The 22612-nt window shown below is 42.7% G+C and overlaps 1 protein-coding gene across 1 annotated transcript in view; it reads left to right on the top strand.

The window, feature by feature from the left end:
- The window catches only part of dst (dystonin), a gene marked incomplete at its 5' end in the record, with an annotated part of 136747 nt that overhangs the window by 53104 nt on the left and 61031 nt on the right, over positions 1–22612 (top strand). Inside the window, 29 exons of the mRNA XM_080534608.1 lie at positions 2698–2810; positions 3056–3162; positions 3469–3588; positions 4132–4227; positions 4334–4461; positions 5986–6079; positions 6175–6329; positions 6494–6944; positions 7082–7210; positions 7551–7628; positions 7763–7924; positions 8453–8557; positions 8810–8905; positions 8985–9110; positions 9279–9431; positions 9633–9787; positions 10371–10497; positions 11094–11277; positions 11726–11883; positions 12029–12207; positions 12324–12462; positions 13100–13293; positions 13398–13560; positions 13672–13755; positions 13947–14054; positions 14146–14244; positions 21068–21214; positions 22063–22151; positions 22427–22535. Coding sequence (XP_080390734.1) covers positions 2698–2810; positions 3056–3162; positions 3469–3588; positions 4132–4227; positions 4334–4461; positions 5986–6079; positions 6175–6329; positions 6494–6944; positions 7082–7210; positions 7551–7628; positions 7763–7924; positions 8453–8557; positions 8810–8905; positions 8985–9110; positions 9279–9431; positions 9633–9787; positions 10371–10497; positions 11094–11277; positions 11726–11883; positions 12029–12207; positions 12324–12462; positions 13100–13293; positions 13398–13560; positions 13672–13755; positions 13947–14054; positions 14146–14244; positions 21068–21214; positions 22063–22151; positions 22427–22535 — 4048 coding nt within the window. The remainder of the gene's footprint in view (positions 1–2697; positions 2811–3055; positions 3163–3468; positions 3589–4131; positions 4228–4333; positions 4462–5985; positions 6080–6174; positions 6330–6493; positions 6945–7081; positions 7211–7550; positions 7629–7762; positions 7925–8452; positions 8558–8809; positions 8906–8984; positions 9111–9278; positions 9432–9632; positions 9788–10370; positions 10498–11093; positions 11278–11725; positions 11884–12028; positions 12208–12323; positions 12463–13099; positions 13294–13397; positions 13561–13671; positions 13756–13946; positions 14055–14145; positions 14245–21067; positions 21215–22062; positions 22152–22426; positions 22536–22612) is intronic.

Genomic DNA, 22612 nt, shown 5'->3' on the forward strand with positions numbered 1-22612 from the left:
ACATCGCATACAGACGTAACTAACATAGTGAAACGCTTTGGGGATCTTCTGCTCGCTCAACAACAGTTCACAACAACCAACAATCAGTAATACAGTATAATATAGTAATAAAAACGTGACAATAGTGGTGCATCAGGGTGTAGTGTAAGTAACAGCAGTAATGACTGAATAATAAGGATGATAATAATACAGTGTAAGTGGTAGTGCAAGTAGCTGTAACAATCTGGCTAGTGAACCCAAATGCAGAACACAGAGCAGTAGGCAGGTGATGATGGTAAAACCCAAAGGATGGGTACATTCATTATAGGAACAAGGGGTGAGTTAGGGAGCGATGAGGGGGACCAAGGCAGAGAGGGGCTGAGGAGAGTTCTGATGGCAGGGCAAGCAGGTAGACAGGGCAGGCAGGCAGGCAAGGCAGGTAGACAGGGCAGGCAGGCAGGCAAGGCAGGTAGACAGGGCAGGCAGGCAGGCAGGCGGGCAGGCAGGCAGGCAGGCAAGGCAGGTAGACAGGGCAGGCAGGCAGGCAGGTAGGGTAAGCAGTTAGACAGGGCAGGCAGGCAGTTAGACAGGGCAGGCAGGCAGGTAGACAGGGCAGGCAGGCAGGCAGGTAGAGAGGGCAGGCAGGCAGGTAGACAGGGCAGGCAGGTAGACAGGGCAGGTGGGACAAGTAGGGAAGGCAAGCAGGTAGACAGGAGGCTGGAGTCAGTGGCAGGAGTCAAACTGGAGAACTGCAGGCACAGGGAAACAGGAATTAGTACACTGGGTAGACTGACGGAACAGTGTTAAGTAAATACTTAACAGTGAAACTGAAGCTACGATCTGGCAGTGTGGTGACCGGGTATTTATGGAAGATCTAATGATGGGGTGATGGCAAACAGCTGGTAACCTGACTCCCGTACACCTGACTCTACTCCTGTCATGAGAGAGAGAGAGAGAGAGACCCAGGGAGGAGGGGACTGCAGGCTAATTGGAAGTGGAGGGCGTAACAGTAGCAGCAATCATTTACAGTAATAGTGCAAAGGTGCAATGGATGTAGTGGCAATATGTCAGATGTGCAGGATTAGTGACACTGATGCGGGGGCGGGGGAGGGGGCAGGTGTCAACTGAGCAGTCTTATGGTCTCTTATGGCCTGTGGGTAACTGTTCCGGGGCCAGAAGGAGACATGGAGTGGCAGGGGTGGCTGGGTTCCCAGATGATCTTCCCAGCCTTCCTCTTGCACCTCTCAGAGTCCTGAATGGCTGGTAGTTTGCAGCCTGTGATGGACCGGGCCATCTTCACCACCCTCTGTAGAGCCGTATGGTCTAGGGCGGTGCAGCTGCTGTACCAGGCGGTGATGCAGCTGGTCAGGATACTCGCTGTGGTGCATCTGTAGGATTGTGTAAGGATCTTTTTAACTAAGTGCTGCTTTTCTTGGCCAGGGCTCATTTGAAAAAGAGGCTATTGTCTCAATATGACTATGCTGGTTAAATAAAGGATTAATAATCAAATAAAAAAACTGTAAGGATCTGAGGGTCCATGCCTAGGCCGCCTGAGGAAAAACAGGTGTTGGTGCGCCGTCTTGATCACAGCGTGGGTGTAGTCAGTACTCAAGTTGTAAAAGAAAATCAGGGGGGATGGTGGATTTTATCATATCAGGACAATTTTAGCATCCCCACAGCGTCGGTGACTGCAATGTCAGTGACTGGGTAAAAATGTCATTGCATGTGTGCGTACCCCCATGCCCACAGTATTTTACTCAACATGCGCAAAACTAAATGTTGAATAGTAAGCAGCAGTAATACCACATTCATCGATAAAATGACATAAGGGATGGAAAGGGGGGATGGCAGTTTTAGAAGGCAGATGATTTTGACTGTTTTTATTCATCCCCCCTCAACTCGAGTGCTGGGTGTAGTGTGACCATGTTAAGCCCTCTGTGATGTGGACCCCCAGGAACTTGAAGCTGCTGACTCTCTACACTGCAGCCCCGCCTTCCTTCCTCCCTCCTGAAGTCCATGATCAGCTCCTTAAGTTTTATTGATGTTCAGAAAGTCAGCCAGGACTCTTACCTCATCCCTGGAGGAGGACTAATAGCTTTTTGTGATCAAGCCAACCACAGTGGTGTTATCAGCAAACTTCCTGATGGACTTGGAACTGTGTGTGGCCACACAGTCATGGGTGAACAGGGAGGACAGTAGGGGGCTGAGCACACAGCCTTGGGGTCCCCCATGTTGAGAGTCAAAGTGGATGAGGTGATGCTGCTTACCTTCACCAACTGGGTTCTACCCATCAGAAAGTCTAGGATATGTGTGGGTTATGTTGAATGTTTCTATGTAACCATTGACTTCCTTTGGGCTTGCTTGACTGTCTTTGACTCTTGAGCAAACAGATTTGTTTCAGTGGAACATTTGGGACTACACTCAGACATTTCCTTTGTGGTTAGCTAAAGCACGTTGGCTTATGTGCTGTATTATTTGTATGTATGATCTAATATACAATACTCAGACCAAAGCGCCCCTTCAAAACACATTCGTTTTAATGACAAGTTCTTTATAAATTCAACAAAACCTTCTCTTGAAAAAGTTTGGATGAAATGATTAAAATGCCTTAAAAACCTTCATGTGATTGTTTTGTTGAAACTCTACATTACTGTTCCTTCTGGAAACAATGTCAAACGTTAGAATTGACTCACTATGGTATTCTCTATTCCATTTCAGGCCTGACCTGGTTGATATGAGCAGAGTGTCAGCCCAGACCAGTCGATCAAACTTAGAACAAGCCTTTGGTGTAGCAGAACACCTGGGGGTGGCCAGACTTCTGGACCCAGAGGGTGAGTTACATTATATTTATCCTCACAACACTCTTCTTTAATGGCTTCTTTGACACTGCAGGTATGCATTCTCCAACCTATTGACACCTCTCTGCTATCAATCAGATGGAGAAAAATGCAGTTATATTCATAACCAGAGAAATAGCCAGCAAATTATAACTTTTAAGCTTTACACAGGTTTACTTACTATTTTGTGTTTTATTACATAAGTAATGCACGGTATTTGTATTTTGTTTTTTCATCAGATGTGGACGTGCAGTCTCCGGATGAGAAGTCTGTTATCTGTTATGTGTCAACACTGTATGATGTTTTCCCTAAAGTACCTGATGGGGTTGATGGCATCAATGCAAATGTAAGTAGATGTTGAACATATTCTTGTACAGGGCAACAACTCTATGGGCCGGTTTCAGAGACAAGGCTTAAGCCTAGTCCTGGACTAAATCACACTTTCAATGTAAAATCTCCATTGAAGATGTTTTTTAGTCTAGGATTAGGCTTAAGCCTTGTCTGTGAAACCGGCCCATATGTTTCTACTGTTGTACCCTATTATGAAGGTAGAATACACATGATGTCATGCATCTGGAGCATCTGGAACATCCAACCATGGATTGTTCACAGTATGAAGTATAATGATCTAATTTATTTTATCTCTGAACAGGATGTTGACATCAAATGGGTAGAGTACCAGAACATGGTCAATTACCTCAGCCAGTGGATCAAACACAACGTGATAGTGATGTCAGACAGAGCGTTCCCTAACAACCCAGCAGAACTCAAGGTAATAATACACACTCAGTTAACACCATGGTGTGTTGACTGATCAAACTAAGTTAACACCATGGTGTGTTGACAGATCAAAAGCATCTTTCGTGACTATCATTACTGCCACATTGAGAATTAAAACTGGGTATCTTACACTTACAGACTTTGCTTTAAATGTGCCTCCAAAGCTTGGAATGTGTGCCTGGTTGATTTTACATAGTGCTGAATAAGGTTTTATAGTGCTGGGTTCTGAAAGCCTGAGGCTGCCTACAGTAAGTAGCGTCTCTCTCATGTATTCGAATATTAAAGCGATATCGATGGGTATCAGTCAGAGCGCCGCTCGCTTTACTTCAAATAGTTGTCGGCTGCTATTGGGACAGGAGCTCTGTATGGTACAGTCATTTCAAGTCTTGTTTTAGTGTACTGTATTTGACATGGTTTTTGGATAATGGCATAGATGGATTGTATGGTGTACTGCAATGATGTACAGTATATGGATATGGATGTAAATGGAAAACAAATTTCACATTGAACTAATTCATTTTGCTAACTTTCACAGGCACTTTATACACAGTATTTGCAGTTCAAGGAGAATGAAATCCCGAAGAAAGAGAACGAGAAGACCAAAATCAAGCATCTTTATAAAATGCTAGAGGTATGCTGTCGCCACATACACTCGTTTATTCTTTACTTAGACTGCGTTTAACAGAGGTGGTGATAAACTGATGTTGCTGGGTATGTTTGTGTTGTGTGTGGTACAGGTGTGGATAGAGTTTGGTCGTATCCAGCTGCCCCAGGGTTACCACCCCAACGACATGGAGAAAGAATGGGGGAAACTGATCGTGGCCATGCTGGAGAGGGAGAAGAGCCTGAGGCCTGAGGTGGACAGGTATGAGGAACCAACCCTAACATGATTTATAGCCCTAATACCTACATACTGTACATGAGAGATATGACCCATAGAGAATTTTGTTTTGTGGCTTTCAGAGATGGAGAGGTTACATTGGTTATGTTAGTTTGAGCCCCCCCGTTGTTACTATACTGTATACGATACACTTTTACCTCGAAAGCAAGTACTTGTTCTTTTCAAGTCCTACATGTTGCAGTCTGTGATTTGGTTAGGTTTCTGTTCCTATCTGTGTGTCCATCATTGAATTTAAAGCATTACTTTATTTCCATGTACAGTATATAGAACAATTCTAGTACTGTTATGTGCATTCGTTGTACTGTGCATGAGTCATTGTTGGACTGCAGAGAGAGAGTCAGTTGGAAACTACCTGATGTTTTGATGTCTAGTAACGTGTGATATTATGTAAATAATATGTGAGAGGGTCTGGTGAAAAAGTCCTCAAGTAGGGCAAGGTCATTTTTCCTTCCTCCCCCCCAGATTATGAAAGTGCAGATTGTAAGATTTCAAAGGATGTGTCATACATTGAAATCACATCATACATCACAACATGCTGAATTGCTGATAGAACATCAACATACCAAAAACACAATTATACAATACAACAACTACACATTATGATCACATAATCCTTGCTTCTGAACACGTCCTAAAACATACGTTTGTTCAAGTCATGTATCACTTACCCAGTAGCCTACAAAAAAAAAGCCTTTTGGTCATTTGCCTGACTTGAGAATTGCCGACATGTGGATCTTTTCACCAGACCGTGTCACATATAGTCTTTGCAGCCTAATAAAACGTATTAAAGGTGAATGAAAACGGTCAGTAGCCTCTTATGTAATGTTGTAATGTAATAGCCTACATTCCTAAGAATGGTTACTGTCTCAACCTGTAGCGGACTGTCAGTTATGAAGGATGCTATGAGCATAATATATGACCTAAGGCAGCATATTACTTAAGGCTGGGTTCTACTTTATTGGCTCTTCAGTTGTTTCCGTGTAGGCAGGTACTGCATGGGAGTATAAATAGGGGCAGATGAAAGCACTGGGTGCCAGTTGGATCGTGTGTGCTGTTTAACACAGACCGGTAGAGTCCCTGTTTCAGATGGATAAGTGGGTAGTACCGCGTACTGTAGATGTGATTCTCTGAGTAGCTTGGCTCGGTCATAGTCGTCTACCATGCACAGCAACCTAGCATACAGCAGGAGTGTCTCGTCCATGAGCAACTGTACTCTTACCAGCCTAGGCTCCTCCGAGAATTTCCTCCCTGGACCTGCCCTACAGGACCTTCCTTTACTATCAAGCACCCCAGTCATTCTCAATAACAACTCTGTGTATGAACCGTTGTATGGAACCAGGTGAGGTAGCTGTTGAGAAGTCTGGGTTAATTGGTGTTGTATGTCTGTGTGTGTGTATTCTGTTTTCAGACTGTGAATGCTGAATGTTCATTTATATATATATATATTTTTTTTTTTATAACTTCGGTTTTTGTGATTTTGTCTTTTAGACTGGAAATGTTGCAGCAGATTGCCAATAGGGTTCAGAGAGACTGTGTCACTGGAGAGGACAAATTAGCCTTAGCAAGAACTGCCTTGCAGTCTGTAAGTAAAAAAAGTATACAATTCCATAAGATAAAACACTCTGAATACTCAAATTTTACCCATTGAGACACATTTCTGTTTGTTGTTCATCTTAGGATGCCAAGAGGCTTGAGTCTGGGATCCAGTTCCAGCATGAGGCTGAGATTGCTGGATACCTTTTGGAGTGTGAGAGCCTTCTTAGACAGCAAGTGGTGGACGTCCAGATTCTCTTGGATGGGAAGTTCTACTTTGTAGATCAGCTTGTTCAAAGGTGAAAAATCATTCCTTCATTTAAAAAAAAGATAAACTCATTTGATAAAAATGTGCTTTGTTATCTGGTTTTATTGTAACACTGTAAGTAAAATGTACATATTACAATGAGAAGCATCTCCTTCGGACTGATAGTAATGCGAGTCGTGTGCTGTGTAATTCCAGGGTGTCAAGGGTCCGGGATGATCTACTGGCCCTCAGGACAGAATGCTCATCTGTGTACAGTAAAGGACGCACCCTGACCACGGAACAGACCAAGATGATGATCTCAGGCATCACTCAGAGCCTCAACTCCGGCTTCTCCTCCAACTTAAACGCTGGCCTGACTCCAGACCTCACCCCTGCACTTAGCCATGGAGGCCAGGGAACCCCCGGCTCCACCTTCTCCTCCAGCCTTACCCCGGGCCTGACCCCAACCTTGACTCCTGGCCTGCAGCCTGCTTCAGCCTACACGGGGGGTGGAGAGGGCATGGAACCGGCGATTCTCCAGCACCTCAAGCAAATGCAGATCCGCAAGCCCCTGGGCAAGTCGTCACTAGTCGACCCCAACATGACTGAGGAGGAGGTCAATATGAACTTTGTTCAGGATCTGCTCAACTGGGTGGAAGAGATGCAGGTGAGAACCGTTGCAAAGCTCAACATTCAGACTACACTGTGAGACTATTAATTACATTTTGAGGACTACTGGACAATATAATATTTGTGTTTGACCATTTGGTGACTAATGTTGAAATGATCTGTCCCTTTCTGAAGGTGCAATTAGATCGTGCAGAGTGGGGATCCGATTTGCCAAGTGTGGAATCACATTTAGAGAACCACAAAAGTGTACAAATAGCCATCGAAGAATTTCAAATAAGCCTCAAAGAAGCTAAACTTAGTGAGGTATGTATGAAGAAGACTCAGCATTTTTCTCTCCCAGATCTGTTTCTGAACAAACTTGGAAATGTGATACCAAAATTATTGATCATCATCAATCATTATCATAGGCTTACTTGACAGCTTTGAGCTAATCCGATATATCACTTACACACTTACACACCAACCAACATGGGAACTTGAACTAACTTGGTACTGTCACGAGGGCTTTCAGTATCAATGACTATATGACTATGTACAGTAACATGTTAATACAATTTTACGAGAGTCATAACAATGTTACTACACATAATATAATATGTAATATGTAGCAACATAATAAGTCTTACCTGTCTTCTTTTCTCAGAGTCAGATGAACCAACCACTAAAACTGAACTATTCTGAAAAACTAGGCAAATTAGAAACCCAGTATGGGAAGTTACTGGTAAGTGTTGCATTTGAACTGATTGATTGATTGATTGATTGATTGAGTTATATGTACTGTTACAAAATAATCACAGCTTTTTTGAATACCATGTGAGCAATATGTCTCTATTTCCCATGGCTTTACTTCTGTAGAACTGTTCGAGGGAGCGGCAGAAGAACCTGGAGAGCCTGCATGACTTTGTGTCCCGAGCCACCCAGGAACTCATCTGGCTCAACGAGAGAGAGGAAGAGGAGGTTGCCTTTGATTGGAGCGATTGCAATGGCAACATCTCTAAGAAGAGGGAGTACCATGCTGTGAGTCATGCCCGTCTTGAGCCGACTGCATTCTGTTTTATTATTTTCGCTGCAAGCATATTTGGCTATTTAACCACATGAGATTATAATGCTTTTAAGGGGCTTAACACTTCTGCTTTGCGGGCGTGGATACAGTACATTGCTGGCATACAATACTTTTCCTATCAGGAAGTGGGTTTGACTCTGATGACCAAGGGAATAAAAACATTTCCTGTGGGTGAACAAATATACACAGGACATGTTAATATAATAATAATATGTTATAATAATAATATAACATGTTATCTCTGAAGGTGATATGTTTTCTCTGAAAATAAAAGTACAAAGGTTACAATACGCATTGGTGGAGAGGAATCACAGCCACTAATTCTGAGCTTTTTGAGTGATGATTTTATTGATGATTTTGTTTGAGATGGTATGGCAAACTACATGCCTCTGCATATGATTGGTCTTAGGCCATGGTTGTGTGCCAAAGACACTGCCTGATGTATCGGGTGTCTCCTTCTCTCTCTCTCTCTCTCTCTACAGGACCTGATGAGAGAGCTGGATGACAAGGAGGAGGTGATCAAGTCTGTGCAGGACAAGGCAGAGGACCTTCAACTTGAGAACCACCCTGCCAGGATGACTATTGAAGTAAGCCCTGTCTGTGTGATGACGTCCAATATTTCCATCTGTGTTTTTATAGTTCATGCAACACTTTTAGTACCGTAGTATGATTCATCGGTTTCATTGCAAATGTTAGATATGTTGAAAATCGTTATATGTATCTTTATTGTATTTTACACATACGAGCTCTATACATAGTACAGTTCATTCAGTTACTAACTTAACTGAGTAATTATTTGACATAGTAACACATGTCAGTTTCTCTGTGCATTCCCCTAGGCCTACAGAGCAGCCATGCAGACCCAGTGGAGCTGGATCCTCCAGCTCTGTTGTTGTGTGGAGCAACACCTGAAAGACAATGCAGTCTATTTTGAGGTGAGTCAACGGAATGAACTGAAGGAAATGAAGGTCCGCTAGTCGGATGGAGTATCTAATCCCCTTTCCCTCCCAACAGTTTTTCAATGATGGCAAAGAGTCCATGGACTACCTTAAGGGCCTACAAGATGCCATCCAAAGAAAGTATGGCTGTGATCGGACCAGCAGTTTACACAAGTTGGAGGACCACATTCAGGAGTCCATGGTAAGCAAGCATGAAAATGAACACAACCAGTAGTCACATTGATATTTGTCAGAAATCTGATGTTTTAATCACAGTGGTCCTAAATGAGTATCTCTCCATTAAAGTAGCCCTCTCCCTGTGATTGAATTGATGAACTGATGGCTGGACATTGGTGTTGTGTTTCCCTAGGACGAGAAGGAGCTGCTCCTCCAGTATCGCAGCACAGTGGCTGGGTTGGTGGGCAGGGCGAAGGCAATTGTCCAGCTCAAGCCCAGGAATCCGGGGAGTCCAGTCAGAAGTTCCATACCTGTCAAAGCCATCTGTGACTACCGCCAGATAGAGGTACTATTTACTTGTTGCACTTTCTCCTGTTACAGCAAGATTTGTAATACTGTCTTTTACGCATTTCTGCTAACGGTTAGATTTAAAGACGCATCTTAAAAAGTTGGTCATAAGTCTGAGGCTGAATTGGTATTGAATGAATTTAGCCTGTTAATGTTGTAGTGCTATTGATTTGAACACGGTAACCTCTTTCCCCCCTAGATAACAATCTATAAGGATGATGAGTGCGTGCTGGCCAGTAACTCTCATCGGGCCAAGTGGAAGGTGATCAGCCCCTCTGGGAACGAAGCCATGGTGCCCTCGGTCTGCTTCACCGTGCCTCCGCCCAACAAGGAGGCTGTGGACGTGGCCAGCAGGTGAGACACCGCCATCAGATATCTACTCTATCCTATGTATTCTATTCTATTGTCTATTTCACTCTACATTGTAAAAATGACAAAGGCAACCAATTTCATGATTACACAGCTCACCAGTTCCATAATGTGTACGGGCCGTTTTCATAATGTGTTGTATTTTGTGTATGTGTTACGGTACATGTGGGAATACGGTACATGTGGGAAAACTAGGGTTAGGGTTAGGTGCTAGGGTGCTAGGGTGCTACGGTTAGGGTTAGGGTTAGGGGTAGGGTTAGGGTTAGGGTTAAGGTTAGGGTTAGACATGCCAGCATGTACCAAGTCACCCTAGCACCTAACCCTAACCCTAGTTTTCCCACATGTACCGTATTAATAATAATAATAATAATAATAATTTATTCAATTTATATGGCGCTTTTCCGAGGCTCAAAGACGCTGACAATATAGGATACACATGGGGAAACACAAAAACAAGGCGGAGAATGCCCACATGTACCGTATTCCCACATGTACCGTATTCCCACATGTACCGTAACATATACATAAAGTCTTTATTGTTGATTCATCTTCTTGTTTTGCTTTTCAGAGTCGAGCAGACGTATCAGAATGTCCTGGCCCTGTGGCACCGCTCCCACATCAACATGAAGAGTGTGATCTCCTGGCACTCCCTTATGGCTGACATCCGTGCCATCCGACACTGGAACGTGGCCTCGGTATGTTTGTGTACTCGCATTAACTTCCATGTACTTAATGTACAAGTCACACCAAGTCTCTTTTTGCAGCCAAACCTAAACCCTAAAGATAGGCAGGACCTCAAGTAGCCTAATATGAATGAATGAATGAATGGTCTTTATTGTCATTGATATAGTACAGGTACCAAACAACGACATTTGGGAGGGGGGGCTCCCCTGGTGCTAGGAAAAAAAAAACTAAAAACAAGAAGGGAAAAGAGCTGGTTTACATAAATAAAGGCTATGTACACTATCCACTATACTATACTATACAAATAACACACTGTGCTGTACTCTATGCTATGCTATACCTATTCTAACATTTCCTATTCTCTGAACCTTATGTACCCTAGGGTTGTCATATTGCACATAGTGTTATTGCACATTCATTTAAAGAATGCAATTATATGTGATCTACTTATTTCGGTCTGCATGTTGGAGAGAAATTATTGTGAATCCCATCCCATAATTGTTGCTTCCCCATCCCTACTTTTCTATAATGTTTATAATTGGTGCAGTGCATTTGTGGATTGTGGATCCGTTATGGATCTGTCTTATGTGATGTTGTCTTTCTCCAGATAAAGACCATGTTGCCAGGTGAGCATCAACAGGTCCTGAGCAACTTGCAGTCCCATTTTGAAGACTTCCTTGAGGACAGTGAGGAGTCTGAGGTCTTCTCTGTGTCCGACTGTGCCCAGCTGGAGAGGGAAGTCTTGGCCTGCAAGGAGTACTACGAGGAGCTGCTCAAGTCTGCGGAGAGAGGTTGGGATACGCTAACCTTACTATACCTGCTAACAAGAGGGTGTGATACACATTTGGCACACTCCCTTGAGGAAAACACATGTTTTTTAAAGCTTATTATAGGCTATATATATATATATATATATATATATATATATATATATATATATATATATATATATATATTAAGTTAATACCTTTAACCTGCCAAGCACCCCATGGCCAGCACTGCAGGAAGTGTGTGTGTGTGTGTGTGTGTGTGTGTGTGTGTGTGTGTGTGTGTATCTGTGCGTGTGTGCATGCATGTGTGTGTGTGCGTGTGCCAAATGGGGCCAAAGACTAATTGTTTAAAGGGTAAAAAAAGTAATTGTTTTATGGTTGAGATAAATCTAAAGGCAGCATTATCCCACTACAGAATAAAAAATATTTGATCATGCAGTTACTCTTTTTATGCTTTTGTTCTGAGCAGAAGAACACGAGGAGTCGGTGTACAACCAGTACATCTCTGAGGTGCGTAACTTCCGCATGTGCCTGGAGGCTCACGAGGAACACCTGATCCGACAGATCCGCACCCCTCTGGACAGGGATGACCTAGAGCAGAGCATTATGCGCATCGCAGAGCAAGAGGTAGAGAACCCAGCATTCAAACAGTATATTCTATTAGACCCATCTTTTTATTACATTGTTTCCAATTCACTTACTTTCACAGCAGATTGTTATTGAAAATGACCTTGTGAAATAAAGGTTGAATAAACACGTTCTCCCTTTGCAGAAGAAGAAGGCAGAGTTGGATCAGCTGAAGGAGAACCTGGAGGCTATGAAGGAGAAGTGTGAGGCGTTCCTCCGACAGGCAGCAGCCTCTCCCTCGGTCCCCACCCTCTCCTCTGAGCTCAACGTCCTCATCCAGAGCATGAGCCAAGTCTACTCCATGTCCTCCATCTACCTGGAGAAGTAAGTGGACCCAGCCACTACTGTTTGGCCTCTTAAGTGGAGGACTCATATTAAATGGATAGTATACCTAAAATTGCAAGCCGTTTCAACACAAAGTGTCTCTGTCCATGATGCAGGCTGAAGACGGTGAGCATGGTGGTGAAGAACAGCCAGAGTGCAGAGGCTGTGGTGAAGCTCTATGAGGCCAAACTCTCTGAAGAAGATGCTGTGAACTCTGACCTGAAGTCCATTGAGACTGTCATGAGCACACTCAAGGTAATCCCTCTCACAAGGCATTTGACATGACAACATGTTGTATTAAATGCTGGTACAACTCTGTCTGATTGCTAATGTTCTTGCTGGATGAATGTATTGTCTGTGATGTTTTGTCATCTGGGGCGGTGGGGCCCAGCCCCACCAGCAGATGGTGGTGTTGCATGAAATAAGCATCACCCTTGTCATGTAATTGTATCTTCATTATCTTCATTGTATACTACCATTAGCAAATAATATATATATATATAATAATTTTTTTAATCTTTGGTTCTCGCCAGAGAAAAACTAAATTGTTTAGATGACTGTCGCATCTTTACTATTGCTTTCCCCTGGGGTCTGACAAGCCGTAAGATTGCGCCCACGAGAAATAGTTAAACATATTTCTCAATCTTAATCTTAAAATATATTCTGCAAATAGGCTTGTCTTGATGTCGGCTATAGCCAACTGTGTTCATGACGGGTGATGTGTTTTGTTTGACTGTGGCACTGGCCCCACCAAAATGTTGGGGTTAGAAATGCCACATTATAATATTATTATGATTATTATGATGTATTGTTATGATTATGTGTGAGACTCAGTCCACATGCAAGTGAGTGATGCATTATTGAGGGTGACCAGTGTCTACTCTGCTCTTAGCAATGGCGCACAGAGATCGACGAGAAGCGAGATGTCTTCCATGACCTGGAGGATGAGCTCCAGAAAGCCCGTTCCATCAGTGACCGCATGTTCAAGGCCCACAACGAGCGTGACTTTGACCTGGACTGGCACAAGGAGAAGGCTGACCAGTTGGGCGAGAGGTGGCATAATGTCCACTCCCAGATTGAGAGCAGGTGAAAGTGTTTTCTGGGTCACTGTGGTTTCATTCTATGCATGATTACATTGACGAAGAGTCAACTTTTTACGGTTCAATTGTAATGCTTTTATAATGTTCCAGGCTTCGGGAACTGGAAGGTATTGGTAAGTCTCTGAAGTACTACAAAGACGCCTATGGCACCCTGGATGAGTGGGCCAGAGAGATGGAGGCTACACAGGTGAAGACCCAGGAGAACCAGCCTGACGATAGCAAGGCGCTAGCTGAGCTGCTCAACCAACAGAAGGTAAACGAGGGGAGAAACCGTTTTCCAATTGTGATGTTAATGTATCAAAACAGATAGTAGATTCGTGAGATTTTCCAAATGTGATGTGTTTTAAACCTCTGTGTTTTTCAGGTCCTTGTTGCTGAAATGGAACAGAAGCAGAGAAGAATTGATGAATGCCAAAAGTACTCAGAGCAGTACTCTGCTGCTGTTAAAGTAAGTACTCTCATTAACAATTCCATCTTTATTGACATAGAATGAATACTGTATATGTTATTGATATATTCTATCGATTCACATTGATTTAGTTTTATATTATATTTTTATTTTATTTTTATTTTTATATTGATGGCTGCAGGAAGAGCAGTTGACCACCAGGTGAATAATATGCACTCGTCTATTTTCAGGATTATGAGCTACAGCTGATGACCTACAGAGCGATGGTGGACTCTCAGCACAAGTCACCACTCAAGAGACGGAGGATGCAGAGCTCATCTGATGCCATCATTCAGGAGGTAGGAACTCTGTAATATAACAGTGGTGGAGACCCGTGTTCAGTGTGCTACTGTATGTGTGTTAAGGATTTGTTTGTTTTTCTCATCACAGTTCATGGACCTCAGAACTCGCTACACTGCTCTTGTCACTCTTATGACACAGTTTGTGAAGTTTACCAGTGAGACGTTGAAGAGAACAGAAGATGAGGAGGTAGGGGTTTTGATGAAATATCCTTTCACTTTTATTCCTGAGATGATAAGCTATCAACAAACACAATGTCACACAATGCATGTCATTTGTGCATGGTACTTTAGCTGTAAACAATACAGTGCTGTATTGTTATCTTCAATTACTTATTGTCATTAGACAAACCTGATGTTTCATACACTGTGGATGTTTATGTTGGCATGCAACAACTCTTGTTAATCTTGTGGACACAAGAGTGTTTTATTCTCTAAAATCGTATGCATCCTCTGAATTCCCTTGTCTTTTCCCTTCAAATTGGTTGTTTGTTGGGGTTGACTCCCAGCCATATTTGAGGTACCTCTTCTTTAAGCCATGAATACACAATAACTCAAAGGGCACTATTCCTCTTTTCTGCTATTCATCATTCAGTCTGCATGAATGAAGATGTCTTTCTTTGTTCATTGTAAAACCACATAATAAGCAGACATAAGCAACTGCAACGCAGATACAAAAGAGCTATTCTTTTGTATTGTTGTTGGTGATGGTGTTTTCTCTGGGAGGAACAAGCTGTCTCCTCACATTGACTCTAAAACACTCTTACATGGTGGCATTTGTTGGGGACAATTAACAACGCTGAAACACTCTTCAACTTGGTAAGGATATACATATTTATATATATTATTTTTTACGATACATAAATCAAGTATTTACATGTAGTAATTATTAGTAAAATTGTAGTGATACCGTACTTTTTTCTTGTCCTTTTTTTCACTCAACTTTGAAGCAGTCAATGACTTCTTTTTTTTGCATTTTAGAACAGGAAGGCTTCTGAAAGAACAACGTACATAACTTGGACACAAAGCATGGAGCTCCAAAGGACTCAGGAGGAGGTGATTGGACGGCTTGAACAGCAGGTACAGGAACTGGAGGACTCATTGGCTGAGAGAGACACACAGCTGGATAATCTAGCCGGAGAGGTCGAAACCCAGAAGAAGACCATCATTAACCTGACCCTCCAGAAATCGAAGACTGAGGATGAGGCCCAGCAGTGGCGCAAAGAACTAGAAGGGACAGTGAAGAGCAAAGCTGCTGTGGAGCAGGAGTTAGGTAATGCATGGCAGCTGGTCCAGCAGTCTGAGACTAAGCGATCATCTTTGGAGGGTACTCTCCATAGGTTGAAGAAGAGCATTGAGGAGAGCACAGTGGCCCGGAGGAAACTTGAGGACCAATTGAAGAAGAAAAGCAGCAATGTTCAGGAGCTTGAGGAGCAGAGTCGCACACTGCAGATGGAGCTCAAGGCAACGGAAGGGACTAAGGCAGAGCTCCTAAGTCAGGTTCAGTTCATGGAAAAGGATCTGGCCCAGCAAGCCATTACCTCTGATACCAAAGTCCTCCACAACAACTCACAATATTCTACGGTTGTCAGAGAGAGCATGCAAACTTCCTCCTTCTCTACCAGCACCCAGCTGGCCCATACAGATGTAGAGGCGGAGGCCCTGCAGCACAAACTAGAGGAGCTAACCATGGTCAAGAAAAGAGCTGAAACTGAGATCAAGACCCTGAAGTCAGAGCTGAACACTGTGCTTGTAAATAGAAATGTGGCAGAGGAGAAAGCTCAGCGCTTCAAAGACCTGTTGGATGATGCCAATATCAGGTTGAAGAAACTCCAGCTGGACATGGAATCAGATAGGAGCAGCATGAGACAAAAGTCAGAGGAGCTTAGACATGAAAGTACAGAAATTAAAAAATCCATCTATGTCTTTCAAGAGCAAAACAAATCCCTCCAGAGGGATAAGTCCTCATTGGAACAGATGTGTATTTTCCATAAAACAGAGGTTGACGGTCTGAAAGAACAGCTAAAAATCAACCAAGGAAACCGACTCCAGAGGAGCTCCATGGAGCAGGAGAGTAGTCACAAGATGAGATGCTTCGAGGAGGAGCTGGCCTCTAAACAGGCGGAAGGAGAGCAGTTGAAATTTAAAATCAGTGAGCTGACGAGAACAAATGTGTTGTTAGACAATAATATTAGGAGTCTTCAGATCAGTATTGAGTCATTACAACAAGAAAAAACCTTCTCTGAGCAAAAGATTAAAACATTGAAAAGCGAGACAGAGACCTGGAAACAGCATCTTCAAAAGGTCAGGGAGGAATTCACCTTTAAAGCACAATCTGAACAGGACATACAGCTCAAATCCAAAAACCTGGAATCAGAGCTTCAGAAAAGTGGAAAGGTGGTCACTCAACTGCTGACTAAAGTGGAGGACCTTAAGAAGACTAACATGGAGACGGAACGTAATATGAAAAATGTGAAGGGTGAGCTAGACAAAGTCGTTGTGGAAATGGGGAGCAAAGATCAGCAGATAAACATATTCAAATCTCAGGTGGAGAGCACTAAAGCACAGGTCAGAATCTTTGAAGAGGAGTTGCTGAAGAAATCTCAGACTTCACACGAGCTTCAGCTAAAACTGAGGGACTATAGTGAGCAGGTAAAGAAAACATCTGATCTGCAGCAGAAAACATCTGAACTGCAGCAGAAAAACAAAGAATTGCAAAAGGAGTCAATGGAGGGACAAAGATATATCACTAAAGTGAGAGCATTGGAGAGTGAACTTTTGAAATGTAAGCAGATGAAAGGAATGAGTGAAAATTCTGAAAAAGTGGCAGCGAGTCTCAAGCATGATATCAGTGCCCTTCAAAGGGACAAGAAAATGGCCGACCTAAAGCTGGAAAACTTGAAATTAGAACTAGAGGAGCAGAGCTCTGCCCTAAGAAGAACAAAAGATGAATTGATTAAAGAGACCCAAGAAGGGAAAATCAGCCAGTCTAAGATACAAGAGTTAGAAGCCGAGCTACAGAGGAATAGGTTGTCCATGAGAGATATCACCTCCAACTCAGACAAATTCTCATCAAATTTCAAACAGGAAATGACAGTCCTTCAGAGGGAGAGAAACACAGCCCTAGAGAAAAGCAAGTCATTGACATCTGAGGTCACAATGCTGAAGGGAAAACTCGATCAAGGCCAAGGAGACTTTAAGCAAAAGCAAAAGGAAATTTCAGCCCTTCAGCTGAGGTCCCAAAAGCTGGAAGACCAACTTGACAATTGTAAGCAGATGCTAGAAGACCTCAAAAGCAAACTTGAACTACAGAAGAAAGGCTATGAGAGACAGCTGCAGTTAGTGCAGACTGAGACGGACCAGAAGCTTAAATTACAAGAATTGGAGAAGAAATCTAGAGAGAATTCACACAGTGCAGATTCAGCCAAGAGCGAGAACAAGCATTTACAGAACGAAATTGAACAGTTGAAAACGTTTAATCAGAGCACATTGAAATTAAAGCAGGAGGCTCAACAGCAGTTAGATGGGCTTTGTATAAAGATAGAACAAGTGCAAAATGAAAGAGCAACTATTAGCCAGGACCTGATGAAGGCTAAATCTCAAATTGTTCAACTAGAAATAGAAAAACTGAAACTTATCTCTAACATAACCCAACAGGAAAATCTCAACAGGGTAAGCTCCAAAGAGGCCACAAAGATCAAACAAATGTTGACAGACGGTGAGTGGAAACTAGGAGTAAAGGAAAAGGAAACAAGATCCCTCAACGAGCAGATCGTTTCCTATGTGGAGGAGGTCAAAAGTCTTCAGGAAAAGGTTCTGAAACTGGAGGTCACTATTACCACTGAAAATAGGATGGTAAAGGAACAGAACACTAGAAATCTAACCAATCATCTGTGTGCTAAAGATGACGAGGTTGCCAAGCTGAAGACTGAGCTTTTGTTAACGCAGAAAATGGTGTCCTCATATGAAGATGCCAAGCACACTCTAGAAGAGGAGCTAATGAAAATGAAGGTGTCCTCAGAGGTATACTTTCATTGCTAACTGAAGTCATTGAAACATATTGTACATTACAGTAATCCGAAAAAGATACCACATATAGATGAGATGTTTTCTAATTCTACATAGATAAATACAACGCACACAACACATGTGGAAACACGCACACACACACACACACACTCACACACACACTCTCACACATACGTGTCACTTCTATTGTTATCTTTCAAGTAGTTACCTATATCTAATGATTATCCCTATCTCATGCCTACAGATTGAAACAATGGAGAAAGACAAAGTGCTAGAGGAGCTAAAAAGCATGAGACAAGACACAATGGAAACTGTCCACAATCAAAGCATTTCACAGGAACAAACAATGCTGGGAACTGCAAACAGCTCAACTATCCAAGCTTCAACAGTTCAGCAAAAACTCACGCAAAGCGTCGTCTCCAAGAGCCTGAGCCAGAGTATGACAACTGAATCTATGTCCATATCAAATAAGAGCTCAACGTCTCTGAATAGGCAGGCAGGGAAAAGTCTGAACGTTACATCCAATGTCACTAGCACCAGCTCATGTAATGTCAAAGACATGTCATCCGAAGTATCTCATTCTACCGATATGCTGAAAGTGGCCACAAGTGACGTGAAGCAGAGTGAGATACTTTCCTCTCAGGCTTCACTGAAACTCCCAGGGCTTAGAGGCAACGTCAGTATAAGGAAGTTGATCAAAAACAAGCTCCTGGATAGAGAGATTTTGCAGAAATTAGAAGTGGGCCTTATCACTGTTGAGGAGGTGCAAGGATCCCTCGCTCAGTTCATTGGCAAACCAACTGTTATTGCTGGAATATATTTGGAGTCAAGCAAGAAAACATTATCTTTTTTGGAGGCCGCAGAGAAAGGCTTTTTAGCTAAGACTTATGCCATTGAGTTTATGGAGGCGCAGGCTGCCACTGGTGGTGTTATAGATCCCGCTACTGGAAAAACCCACATAGTTCAAGATGCTTTGGAGAAGGGTGTTGTTAAGGCAGACCTGAAAGACAAACTGATGGATGCTGAAAAAGCAGTCAGTGGCTATGTTCATGGCAGTAAAACTCTGTCTGTGTTTGAGGCTATGGAGGAAAGGATTCTTGATAGACACAAAGGAAAGAAGATTATTGAGGCGCAGATAGCAACTGGAGGGTTGGTTAACCCAGTGATGGGTGTTAGGGTGCCCCCTAACATTGCTGTGGAACAGGGCATTTTAAATAAAGCCACCCTACAGAGTCTCTATGATCCAGTTGGCAATCCCAAAGGCTATCACAACCCTGACACAGGGCAGAAGGCGTACTATTCAGAATTGCTGAAAATCTGCCTGTACGACACCAATAGCCATGTCTATCTCCTGCCCTTTGGAGACGGGCATCTCTCCAGTTTCTCTCCCGCCAGTTCTCACAGAGTGTCAGTCGTCAATACTGCTCTCGGTGCTGAGATGTCCACGTATGAAGCCTATAAGGCCAAGCGCATTGACGAGAGGACCTATCTGTTTCTCTCCCAGCAGGACAGTGAATGGCAGGAAAAAGCCATCGCCGATGTAAACGGCAGTCCTTTACATGTAATAACAGACCTCAGAAGTGGACGGCAGATTTGCATTGAAACTTCCCTTAGTCAAAGGTTTCTTGAAACGGCAGAACTGATAAGCTATCGAAGTGGGCTCCTCAGCATCTATGAGTTGGCAGACCTCATCATTTCGAGGATGGTCGTTGTTGAGGATCCAAACAGCCCAGTTGCCGGTCTGTGGGATACCACACAGAAGAGAAGGCTGTCCGTTTGGCAAGCACTTCAACAGAGCCAGATTGACAGACTGACTGCATTAAGGCTGCTAGAGGCCCAAGCTTGCACTGGGGGTATCTGTGACCCAGCCTCTGGTGAGAAAGCCACAGTCACAGAGGCTCTGCGTAGAGGTCTCTTGGATGAGACATTTGCCCACCAGCTCCAACAGTGTGAGCAAGCCTACTATGGCATCATTCACCCACAGACAGCTAAGACCTTGACTGTAGCTCAGGCTATCCAGGGGGGCCTCTTCCCAAAGGATGTGGGTCTTCGGTGCTTGGAATTCCAGTTTCTGACTGGAGGACTGATAGTCCCTGAGACTCACAATAGAATCTCACTGGAGGAGGCTGTTCAAGGCTGTCTGGTCGACAAAGCCACTGCCTCATTATTGAAAGATGATCAAACTCAAACCAAAAGCCTCACCTGCCCAAAGACTAAAAGAAAAATCTCCTTCAAGGATGCCATTGAGAAAAGTGTCTATGACTGCCACACTGGCCTCAGGCTACTAGAGGCCACCAAGGCTAAGAAGTCATCATTCCAATATAGTTGGAGCTATCGCCAGTTTTGAGTTTGTGATGTAGTTGTAGCTGGTGAATGAGGAAAACACAATTTTTAATTGGTCAAGCATATATTTAAGGGTACTTTGTCTTAATTGATTCGAGGGAAATGTTACCACCGAAGCTGCTCTCTGCCTGTTGTATATCTCTGCCTTACCTCAATAAAAGTATTGTATTCGCATGTTGTAATAAAGTAGGAACAGTCTCTATTTAACATGTGTAACAATAACATAAACGGCTTAATTCTATTAAGGTGTAACAATTTCTATGCAACAACATATTACCGGAGTAATAACAGTATTACAACATGGCACAAGACCAACCTAAATCACATATTAACATATATTATATGCTCACTTTTCCCCCCCTTGTTTTAACAGAAAGAGGCAAAGTTGTAAATGTTTTTTTTCTTTTTTTTCTGCCTTTATTTCTAACATATAATAAAGGGACATGTATGACCAACCAACTTGGTTCATGTAAACCATGAATCTTGTTGTAAACCTACGTAGTTCATGGTCCATTTCTTGAGAGGGTGAAAATATGGCTGGGAGTACTTGGGGTTTCTCTTATGTTGAATATATTCTATGCAACTTTAAATGATAACTCTGACACTAACAGCCTTTTTGAAATTGTTTCCTCAAATCCTAGAGATCTATTGATGAGGAGAAGAAAGAGCATGGTGATAAAGTTAGTAAGTTATTGCATTGGGTGTCCAGTGTGAAACCAAGCCTGATCAAAGATGAGAAGGGCATGAAAGATGGTACAGCCAGCACAGAGGCCTCTAGTAAGCCCCAGGTAAATAGTCTGTGTAACAAGAATGTACTGTTACTTCCTCTTCTCATCCTGTTTAGTTATTACAGTATAGGCATACAGTACAGTAGTTATATATGCTATTATCCCCTCAACTGTCTGTATAACCTGTTATCCAAACATATTATTTGATTTACTGATGGTTTTATTTTTTATAAGAAATATGCATTTGAGATGCGAAATATCACACAGCCTTTCGCTATCACTGTATGTGAATGGTTTCTAATAAAAACACAACGCTTTTGATGCTCTCTTATCATTTATTTACCCCATTACAAATACAAATAAATAAGTTGGGGTTAATCCCTGACAACTATACCTATACTGTACCTATGAGCAGAAAATACATGTGTGACCATTAGGCCATGACTTCAGCTCCCCCTGGGCATTCAGACGTTTACTTCATTACACAGTTACACAAGCACAATAACTCCAGTTTTTCAAGTCAACTTTATGATAATCACATCACTTGACCCCCCAAAATTATAATTTAGCCTACACTCTGAAATTGCTGCACAATTTCCCGTCCTACCTATGACCTGGACATTCTGCATTTTCAAGAAAAATAATAGATTAATGAATAATAAATAGATAATTGTCTGCCCAACATGATATGGTACAGTACTGTACTGTAGACCTTTGATGGAATTAATGAAAAACAGCATCTTCTGAATGCACAGGGATGTTACAATGAGAACATGATCCTACAGATTCATGTATTGCACAAATCACACTTGTATATGTCATTGGTGAAAATTCGGTGTAAAGGAAAGGAAGTGCCATTTCAAGTCATCACAACTTGTATTCATTCAGTGTTCCCTTTGTTACACCAGGCTTCAATGGAGGAGATTGTTACAAAGAAAGAACAAATTGCTGAAGCACTGATGACTACACAGATGATGCTAACTAAACACAGTGACAAGTGAGTTGAATTATATTTGCATGTATTGTAATTGAGGCTCTGTCTTCAATCTCGTTCCCAGTCATTTCCGCCCAAAATGCAAATAGTCTGGTGGACCAACACGTCAAACTTGGCAAACTTGAGTCATTGTTATTCCAGGCATATACTGTATGTGCTGTGTGCAATAGCCTGGTGGCGAGGTTCTCATCAATGTGACTTTTGCTCATGTTTCTGTTCAAGCTACAAATGAATAACATAACACAACAACATAATGCGTCAAATTCCCTGATGTACAGGTTGACAGAGGAGGAGAAGGAGGAGGCCAAGGAGCAGCTGAAGGCCCTCCATCAGGCCAGCAGTGACCTGGCCAAGCAGTGTGCTGATCAGACCCCCTCTACCGAGCAGGTTGGATACTGGGCCTTTTTTCTGCACTGGGCTGAATGAGTGTGGTGAAAAAAATGTAGCAGTGCCATCTACTGTTT

This window comes from Nansenia antarctica (assembly GCF_963989245.1).
Source record: "Nansenia antarctica genome assembly, chromosome: 1".
In the NCBI taxonomy this organism is placed as follows: Eukaryota; Metazoa; Chordata; class Actinopteri; order Argentiniformes; family Microstomatidae; genus Nansenia; species Nansenia antarctica.